At 38.8% G+C, this 10,832-nt stretch overlaps 2 protein-coding genes across 2 annotated transcripts in view; one reads left to right on the top strand and one right to left on the bottom strand.

Annotated features, from left to right (window-relative positions):
* Positions 1-10,832, bottom strand: part of LOC106647938 (serine/threonine-protein kinase 32A) — a 66,444-nt gene that overhangs the window by 29,646 nt on the left and 25,966 nt on the right. The window lies entirely within an intron of this gene.
* LOC149375127 (uncharacterized) lies at positions 863-2,955 on the top strand. Its single transcript, XM_089590433.1, has 3 exons — positions 863-1,615; positions 1,713-2,173; positions 2,737-2,955. Exons 1-3 carry the CDS (start codon positions 1,045-1,047, stop codon positions 2,953-2,955), a joined length of 1,251 nt encoding a protein of 416 aa, XP_089446559.1. The 5' UTR covers positions 863-1,044.

Genomic DNA, 10,832 nt, shown 5'->3' with positions numbered 1-10,832 from the left:
ATCCACTTTGCAATTTTTAATAATTATATCTTACAACTATAATAATACAATAATAATAATAATAACAATAATAATAATAATAATAACAATAATAATTATAACAATAGTAGTAGTTATACAAAGAGTGGTAATAATTAACAATAGTTAATTGATATTCGTCGTATTGTCTTGTGATGATATGCTTGTGGTGATAGTATTTCTTCAATATTTCTTCTCCGTTACTTAAGTACTAGACTGTCTTCGAGGATAATATCTCGTAGCATTGACTGTTTACTTCCGACGAGAAAAATACCTATTATATAATCACATTTTTTTCAAATCTTAAGGAAAAATCGTATAAAACTACCACAAAAATATTGCTAAGATTAATGATGAAAAATATAAAGACTATACTTAATAATTCTGTATACGTACTTTTTATCTAAAAACTGTCTAAGTAATATTTCCAAAGTGTCCAACGTAAGCTTATCAGCGAATTACAAGAAATAAATTGCATGTACGAGTGCACAACCGGACGTCGCAATGCTTTGTTATATAGTACTTTCTAAAACCTATTATCAGTCAACAATTTTAGATAAATATGAAAAATTTTAAGAAAAACAAATGGAAAACCGAATTGTATTTATCAGCTCATTAAATAAATAATCTGTTTTAGACCAATACTAGAGTTTTCGTGTTTTAAAATTTCAACACTTACTTTTACCAAAATAAAAAAAAAAAATCGTACGTCAAGACAGATAATACTTTGTCGTTTATGGATTACGTGAAAACCTACTATTTCAACACTAGCCCACGATAGGTCACCTCGGGTCACTTAATCCAGCTCAAGCCAAGCAATATTAAAGACGGTTGAGTTGGGACAGTCAGTAGTCGTCAATTCCGAGTGCATACAGGGTGAATCCTCTCCAACTATAGGCAAATACTTAAAAGGTCCTTCAAAACATTATTATTGACTTTTTTTATTTTAAATTCGTCCAACAACCAAACTCCATAAGCCAAATTCATAATTTAAACAACAATACTAGCCCAGTACAGGTAGAAGAAATGCCGTCTTTCGTAAAAGCTTTTTTGGCCATAGGTCTACTGTGCTCCACTGTACAGGCAGTGGATGTCCAGACATTTTCCAGAAGTTATACAGAGAATTTCATACCAACAGTTTACGAAATATCCGAAAATATCGACGAAAGCCTTTTGTACGTGATGTGCAACCTGACCGAGAATAGTATCGAGGCCAACTGTTTGATAAAACTGGAGTCAGCCAAAGACACTGAAAATCATAGGAGTTGCAAGGTGACCCTTGAAGTTCCCGTGGAAAACCTGATGGGCCATGGAATGGGGTCTTCTAGTCACACATCTGCTAATGCCATGCTCGGGGGAGAAAAAGTCTTGATCAAGTGGTCCACGATAGATACGCCCAATAGACAACGGCATAGGATACATCTCATCAATATGGTGAACTGCACCCACACAAAATTAGACTTCTTTTTCGGTCTAATTAAGTTACCTAAAACCTGCCATGTCGTAGTTTATAACGATAGCTTCGACGTCTACTTAAAGGGTTACTGGATGTGCGGCAGAGGTGGTATTCCGTGCATCCTCCGATACAATAATGATGGTATATTAAATTATGTATTATTTTGTCGCAGCTGCAGGTTAAAATGTACAGAAAGACAGTAATAAATGGTAACGTGATTTTTGATTGTTATTTCTAGGTAAAAAAGTTGGACAAACTGTCTATTTTTCCTCAAAGTTATACGACCGAGCAATGGCTGTGGATCGATTTAATTCGAGCAAAGGTGCATTTTTGACTTATAAAGACTACGATATGAATTTGAAGTATTACTTCATATCCGCCAGCCACGTGAGCTACAATGGATCCAAGACCGACTTGTTTAAGAATCATTACACGGGGTGTTTCTTCGTATTTGGTAGCCTAGTAAAATCGAACGATCTAGAGTATTTTTCACTTTGTCACTCGAATGAGTCAAGAGACAATTACGAGGTCCGTTGTTTGCAATACGACTCCGAAGGCCAACAAATGATGAACACTACCATAGAATTGAAGGCGTGGGATAAAATGCTCAAATTATTCAACCGGCGCTCTGGTGGTGTCATCATTGCAATTGCCGAACAAAAACTGTTCTCCGATTTATTGAAATACACGTTTAACGAGGTAAGTGCGGTACTGTCTATCTCTAAAGTTGATTTCGGATAGTATTATTTTCGTTAAATGATTGTGTTCAATGAACCACGTAAACATTTTATATTATATTCACTATAGAGTTGTTCAATTTAGGTGCTCTGAGCGATTCCAGAGTCATTAAGGTCTTTATGGTCATAAGACCGTAATTATATATAGATGTTCACGTCAAAGATTTTGGGATCTCTCGGAGCACCTTATTTAACAATTTTTGTAATAGTTTAGAAAGTAGAAAATCAATCATGAAGGAATGGTGTAGGTTTGACCTGGTCCACATTAATAGGATGCACTATTTCTTTAAAATAACAGAGGAAACTATGATAAAAAAAAAAAAATTTATGAAGCATAGGAGCAAACATACAGTAATCACCTAAAACAAAAGTAAATCATTCTTGGTTTATCATGAAATATTTATGTATCATAATAAATATGCACAAGCAATATTGATAAATGCACGGAAATATATGCGTAAGAGTATGAGAGAATTTGTTTAACCTCTACTTAAAAACAGTTTAATTTTTTTCCTATGACAGCAGGTATGGGAAATTAAAATCAAGGTGTTCAACACAAATGGGACCCTTGTCATGCTCACCAACCTGATGGAAATTGCTGTACAGCAATCATCACTGGAGCTCGAGAAGATGAGGTTCAGCTATTTAGAGACGGACAATGAGTACTGTTTTTACATCGCCTACGCTCAACGGCATTACGAAAAGATCACCTTTGATTACCACAAAAAGTGCATAAACAAATAAGTAAAAAAAAAAAAAAGTAAATAAAAACTACAAGCTTTTAATTCAAAAGAAAAATGGTACTTCCGTCATCTGGCAACAAATTTTACTCAATCAAAGAATTATATTTATTATAAAATACTCAAACTTGAACGAATTTGTACACATTGTTTGAAATATAAAGAAAATATTTTATTTGATGGAAAAAAAGTTGTTTCCTAATTTTATACAATTGTATTTGAAATAAAATAACGACTACATAAAATTCTGATTAAAAATATTTGAAATTACTTCAACTTTTAACATGTGTCTGTGTTAAAATATTGCAATAACAAAAACTTTAAAGATACATCTTTTATGAATAAGTTTTAGATATTTGCGTAATTTATATCACTTCTTAATTTCTAGTAAACGAGTTTTGACACTCAGAAGTGACAAAGGTTCTAAATGTCGTAAAATTGTCTTCAAGCTTAATTAAACTTATTTTACCACTAATACGTCCATTCAATATATATTTAACATTGGAGCTCATTTAGTTATGAATCACTCGATTTCTAAGTGGATTCCATTACTGTAGTCCGAGTCAAGTTATAAAAAAAGTGGTTTGACCACCATTTCTATCGAACTTTTTTTTCTACCACAAAACAAAGAAAGAGGGCGTAGATCAAGACAAAGGCGATAAGCTCTGGTATTAGACTATCCAGTCGAGCAACTGGACAATGAAATCAACAAACAACAAAAACCTTCAATGTCAAATTGTTCAGACATTTTGATGTGTATATTTGTATAGAAATGTCATAGTTTAAGCTTTAAAAATCTTCAAATTTTTTTTTTCACCCATTCACTAAGCTTTCATACGCACATATGTAACAAAAGTTGAAACTCATTGTTTGTTCTGTATTAAGATTCTTGACCAATTGCATGAAAAGAAAAATCAATCATCTCTGATCGTCATTTGGTGAGGAGAGCTAGCTCAACTGCTTGGAAAACAGCGGAATCAAATCGTAAGCACGTATGGCTGGATAAAGAGCATATATTTGTAAATAAAACGTTTTGCCTAAATTGATATGATTCGCAAAAGAATTTCGTAAGAAAAAAGTTGTCGTCGACATCTTCAAGGTTCGTTTTGGGTAGCCAAGCAAAACGGTACAGAGAGAATAACTTGTAATTTATACCATGATAAAATATATATTTTTCAATCGATCAATCACGTGGATAAACAAATAAAAGATAAACATTTATGAAAAGACTCTTTGTTTTGAAATTTACTTTCCACCATGAACTGCCTCAGCCACCGAGGAAATTGATCAACAAGTATACGCGTTGCTTATGGACTTTGTAATTACGTCTGCTCCCTTTTTTCTCTTTCGAAAATTTTATTTGATTCAACTATATGACAACCCATTAATCCCATCGTGCACTGTGAAAAAACGTGTCCCATTTACTCTCCGTACCAGTACCAACGCGTACGGAATAAACCCCACACAGATAAATTTTCCTTTCGTTTACAGAAAAAAAAAAAAAAAAAAAAAAAAAAAAAGGTTTAACTGCTCAAACGACATTCGCTAATGGCTGTATTTTTCTAAAGCATTTCGCCCCAGCTAAACGCGACCCTTTTAGCGTCTCTCCCCTCCGAACAATCTAGTAAGAGCTTCGACACAAAAACGCCAACAAAGCTCTTTCCCTCCTTCCTCTCTTTCAACAAGACGACGCACACGCTACCCGAAACATCGTAAATTGCAGAAGCGTATAATGGACGGGTTCTCCCCCCTCCCCCTGACTCTCACCTTCCGCGAACAACCAGACACACAATAAAGCCAGCGCGAAAGGGGCATCCCCTTACGCAACTCGATAAATTTCTCCTCCTCCACTGCTTTCAAGCCCTCGAAAGGCCAGAAACACGTCCTACAACACGAAAAACTCCTTTCCTCCCTGCCGCTGCTGCATCCCAATTCTCCGCGAATGCCGTACAAGCTGTTTCTCTTCCTTCGCGTATACACGCGCTTTTTTTTTATTAAAGAAACGTCGCTTCGCGTACACTTTGTGTCCTACGTGTTTCGCGCGGATTCCCGCGAGCGGTGTGTTTCTTAAGCGCAGCTTTCCACACCCCCCACATCCTTACACCTCACGCTTGTTACGTGTCTGCGCGTTTTTTACCCCCCCCCCTCTTTTTTTTCTAGCGACTGCAGCTAAACAATCAAAAAACCCTTTTTCAGCGATTTTTTTTTTTTTCATCCCACACAAGCGAGTAACTGATGATCGCGTCCGTTATTTTTAGAGTTCCACCAGTCGAGGCGCACATTTTTTAATTCTCTAGCGTCCGTTCGTGTGTGCTCGGCAGGCAAGTAATTAACGCGGGATTGTGATGAATGGTGCACGGCCAGGCAGTTTTCATACACATGAGCTGTTAATTTTCAAAATTAACTTTTAAAAATCACTATTGGAATTTATCGCGCAGTCCTCGCTTTTCGAATAAATACTCTGATTAAACATCACGAGCAATGAAATTTCACTCGCTCGAACAAGCGCGTATAATACACGCGTGTATACAGTGCAACGGATGCACATATTATTCCCGATATAGATTGAATTTCGGATAATTAACCTTTTCATCGCGTAACATGACGTCCAACAACACACTGTTTGCTGTTCTCATTAGAGCAGCGTAACGGCTGTCCTACATTTACAATATTCCGAGTCCAGATTTCTCGAACAGCTCGAAATAACCGTATAATTATTGTACACACGTGCATAGGTGTAACGTATCAAGATGTAAAAGCAAAACTCCACTTGGCTTTCTCTCACTCACTCAAAAGAGCCCGACCTGTACTTTCACGCGAGTCTAATTAAGAAATTGAGCATATTTACACCAAAGGGATCCAATTTCCAACCCTTTGTGGTGTAAAATGCATCTATACACGGTCATTGCGAGCAAGGGCTTAAACATCCCATCACCCAAGTATAGGCCCTAAAGTCGAATCGATAACTTTAAGGACGTTCTACAGAGATAGCGGGGGGGAACCACTTGCGGGGCAAGGGGGAAGTAGCGATGAGTGAAGACTTGGCATCGCCGCACGGGTCTCCAATGAGTGTTCATGTACACACATATATACACATCAGGTGGTGTGCACTCTGCACTGTCTGCTGCCACTGGATTGACTGGAACCTATATACATACACTCACACACATATATAAGCTTATTTTTTATACAGAAATACATAAATATCTACCATAATATTCAAATATTTAAGGATTTACGTCCTGGAACATTTTGAATTTCCCGCTTCTTGCGACGTTGCCGTTGCGTTTTTGTCGAATGATTATTTAATTTTTTTATTTATAAACTAATCAGACGATCGTCGCGAAACTTTGTGTACATATAGTTAATAACATTATCTGTGACATGTAAAAAAATTGGAGACATTCATCACGCCAATTTTTTTAAAACTGAGTTTTTATAAGTTTCCCCATAAGCGACCGTGTTAAAATGACTGAACTTTGAAATTCGATATCTCGGAAACGAAATAGACGAACCTCTTGAAATTTTAACAGCTTCATTGTAACAACAATAAGAACGTCTGGTTGAAATTTCAAAAAGATTCATCACAGGGTTCTATCTCTACCGAACGTCCTTAACTTTCTTACGTGCGTATGTGTATACCTGTACCGTTACGTATTCAATTATGCAAGTGTACATAGAGTTGTTGACCCCAAAGAGCTGAAGGAGTAAAGATTTTTTTTTTTTTTTTTTCATTCAAGAGGCATGTTAGCCAACTTGACTGAATAAAAAGTTAAAAGTGCAAATGACAAAGAGGACAAGCCGATGCCTAACATACGAACGTAGGTATACCCATAGTGTTAAAAATCGAAGGCCAAGCGCGACGTGACACTCGTGTACAGGTTGCGAGAATAGAGCATCGTATACATATGTATAAACCCTCGTAACGACTCGTCGGGCCGTTTGCACGCTCGTGAAACAACTTTGGTGCATTGTGTTGCTTCTGACACGGTTCGGGGAGCCGTGATGCTCGTCGACCCCGTCGTTGCACGGGAATTCTAGTTGAGAGGCGGCCATAGCGTGTCTTGCGCGACGCGCGAGGGAAAATTCCATATAGTATATAATATATATCCTTGTTGTTCCCCTTGCATCGATTGACATTTTTCGCTTTTTCTCTCAAGGGATGCTGGGATGCGAACTCTTTGATCGGTGGTCCGAACACTCCGAGGGGACAACAATGGTCTTTTTTACCATCGATTATCACCGGCTGTGGCTTTTGACCGAATACTCGCACGTCGCGCTCAAAGTCCAAGGCGGAGAATCACGTTCATTATAACCTGCACGTGAGCTCCGAGGTTGCGAGCTCTGGTGTACTATACAATATAGGGAGTGTTTCTTACTCGATGTACGTACAAGGCAATCGATTTCATTACCCGCTTATGCCGGCCATCAACCGAATCAAGTTTCGTGCGGCGGCTAATGGAATTTTCCCGGCTCATTGATTACAAAGCGAAAGCTCATTTTTCTACATACCAGGAGAGACACGTTTTACTTGGCGCGTGAGCTGTACACGTTTGATTTTCCATATATGTATGTAGTGGAAGCAATTGACTTGTCCGTATGGCAAAAGGTAAAATGAAGTTTGACAACTTGAGACGAGGATAAGCCGTGTACCACGAGACTCGATTATTTTTCCTGCTGGTGCTATCGGTGACCCGAAAGCCCCGGTGCGCCCACACTTGGAAGGGAACACACACATATATACATATATATATTACTCGGCTGTCAAAGGCAATGAGCTCTCGTCGACGGATTCGGACATCGCGGTGAGTTTGTTGACTTTTACCGTATATATCTCGTAGCAAGCCTCCCCGAATCCAATTTATTCATCATGTACGGACGCAAGTGGGTGGGGGTGGGAGCACCGAGAGAGAAATTCATCAAAAAGGCTCGGGGGTCGTCGTTCGCGTGCTCGTACGCGTCGTGGCGTGAAATATTTCGGGGACTCCCCGCGAGCCAAGCTCTTATCCCGTAAATATCAATGTGAAAGTATAACGTCGGCACTTGTGCCATTAATCCTCCTTTGCTGAAGAAAAACAAAAAAACAAAAAACAAAAACCAACTACCTATACTAAGTCGAGAGAGAGAAAAAAAAAAAAAGGCTCCTACCCCGTCAGCATCGTGAATGCGGTTGGAGTTATCATGCCGGCTGGCGTGCTGGGACCGTGTGTCCGACAAAGGATCCCAATGGACTTCCCATGCATCTTCCACTATATTATGTATCTTACGCAGACGCTCGATCCCAAGACGTTGCATAATGGAATCTTGGGGGGGGAGGGGGGTGGGCGAGAAATCGTGTCAAGGATAGATGTAAGCGTCTCTTTTGTCGAGGTGAGCATCGAGAAAATATCACGTGGGTGATACTGGTCTTCTTATCCCGTCGCGTTGAGTTTCCATCACGTGCATACGAGCAAGACTCTATTTTTTTTTTCTTTCTTTCTCCAATGCATCATGAAGAATTATATGGTGAGACAGCGAAAGTCAGATTTTTGTTAAATAAATTGTCTTTGTTTAGGTAGAGGATGGCGTCGATGCACCACGTGGTAAGAAAAGTCCATCAATTCGCGTTGCGACGAGCTCGATTGCAAAAAAATAATCATAACAACAAAAAACGCAAATGGACGCGTTGCCTGTACATACGTAGTCAAAGTAAATTTTTGCAAGCACCCGCTTTTTCCCGTCCTACACGTGGATTACGTGCGTAGATGGCTACAGATAAAGTCAGTCGGTCACGGTGAAACGTTTGCGCGCAGGAGAAAAATAAATAACCAAACGCGTGGATTAGAGTCAGGTGAGTGTTTTTGCGGAGGCAACTGATGGATCGCAAGTGTAATGGGAAAAAGAAAAAAAAAAAAAAAAAAGAGTTGGACGAACGCTGGGCGAGAAAATATTTATTTGGAATCGATGTCTCGCTGATACCACACGGCAATTGGCTCTCCGCGCGTATAGGCTTACGCTGTAGATTTATCTCTCGGAGCCGCGGGATCTGTACTAGCCTCCAAAAATAGAAGAGGAGCGATAAAAAAGAGACAATGCTCATGCCGATTTTTTATGTTTTTTTTTACTCTACGATTAAATAATCGTAAGAGCAAAAGTAAAAGTGAGAGCTATAGGCTCACTGGTTTCGTGTAGGCACGCCGTGTCTGAATATTTTATCGCAGCTGGTGTTTTAGCTCGGCAGCTGATTGGATCGGCTGAGCCCCAATCAATATAATCAAACGTTATCGATTCAGCCCCCCTTTTTTTTCGTTGTAATTATCTACAGTGCTGATCGAGTCTCGTACACTTTTACGCACAAGGTTTATTTTTTGTAACTTTATAATGTACTTCTACGTACATTTGCTACTTTTGTTGAAAATAATTGTGGCTGCGTACTATTTTTTTTTAAATTCCGCAAAACTGACAGAGACGTATTTGCACCACGTGTATACTCGGATAAACAACATTGGAACGTGGAACGGGCTTCACGATGAATTAATTGCATCTGTCTATACGGAACATGCACACTGTCATTAATTGTCGCGTTCTCGCGAGTACTTTTTTAAAAATTTTATTTCGATGAAGAATTCGCCCTTTCAACGTAAAAATAATTATTTTTGGGGATGTTTCTCATTACGGACAATTTTTCGCACGACACGCTTTTAACGAAAATCAGATGAAAATTTTCGCGAACGCTCTTACAGTGGGTTTCAAGCCTCGAGCAAAGTGTACTCTTTAGCCCGCCCAACTGTTGATGATAGCGAGGAGGTACGCGCTATCGCAGCGGCTCATCGGTAACTTTCTTGCGAGTTTACCGAAATTTTATGACCCCAGAAACCATCGAAACTTTGCGATCTTCGAAAACTTTCGAAATTTACTGGCGGGGGTGGTCGAAGCCAAAACTTTCACTCAACTTTGTGACAAATGCACCATTCCGAGGATTTTTGCGAGAGATCGTAAAAAACAAATATACCACACCGTCCGGCATTATTCAAACATATCGCAAGTTCAACTGTTACAGTACGGACCGTCGCCGCAGGGCAAATTAGCGAACGTGTGAATTATCGATTGGCCGATGACGGTGCAGTTGTACGCGAGTAAACAACGCATGTACACACCAGACCAAATCCGCTGGACTGTGGACACGGTAGGCGATTTTTTCTTTTTTTTTTTTTATGAAGCAGCGCTCGGCTTTTTTAATGGAATTGGCATATTTATGAAGCTTTCGACCTTCGTTGCAACAATCCGATCATGGTAGTGGGGGGGGCTTGCGCGAGAGAAATTTCCCGAAATCAAGTCGAAAGGGAGCAAAAACAAGAGGCACAAACGCGTGACAGTTCGGTGATGGAGGAGCTCGCCTTTATCCGGCTTTTACGAGGAAGTTTGGAGATTTCTTACTTTCACCGAGCCCAAAGATAAATACACAGGGATCTTTCTTTTTGCGAGACATCGAAAGCTCCGTCGGATCCTTGGATATTCATGGCTTGTGGATTTCCTTCCCTTGGCGGTTCTATTTTTTATTTTATTTTTTATTTTTTTTTGTTTTGGTCTAGAAATTCAGGTGAAAGTTGTTGAACATCGATGTTTGGGTACTTGGAGTGGTTCAAAAGTATTATATTTTTTTCACTATTATTATTAGAGGTTGTTGTTGAAATCGAAAAGCAGAGAGTTTGGTCGACAAAAAAAATAGGTTACATTCAATTGGCATGGAAAAACTCCGTTTTTACGTGCCATACCGTGCGTGTGTGAAAATTATTATTCTACATGAAAATGAACTTTGGGCATTCCAAAAAAAAAAAAAAAAAAAAAAAAAAAAAAAAAAAAAAAAAAAAAAAAAAAAAAAAAAAAAAAAAAAAAACAATA

This window comes from Copidosoma floridanum, unplaced genomic scaffold, assembly GCF_036245765.1.
Source record: "Copidosoma floridanum isolate Cflo_tuat_1 unplaced genomic scaffold, Cflo_Japanese_pri ptg000012l, whole genome shotgun sequence".
Lineage (NCBI taxonomy): Eukaryota > Metazoa > Arthropoda > Insecta > Hymenoptera > Encyrtidae > Copidosoma > Copidosoma floridanum.
The sequence above is the reverse complement of the archived record's forward strand: the minus strand, read 5'-3'. Positions and strand labels throughout refer to the sequence as shown.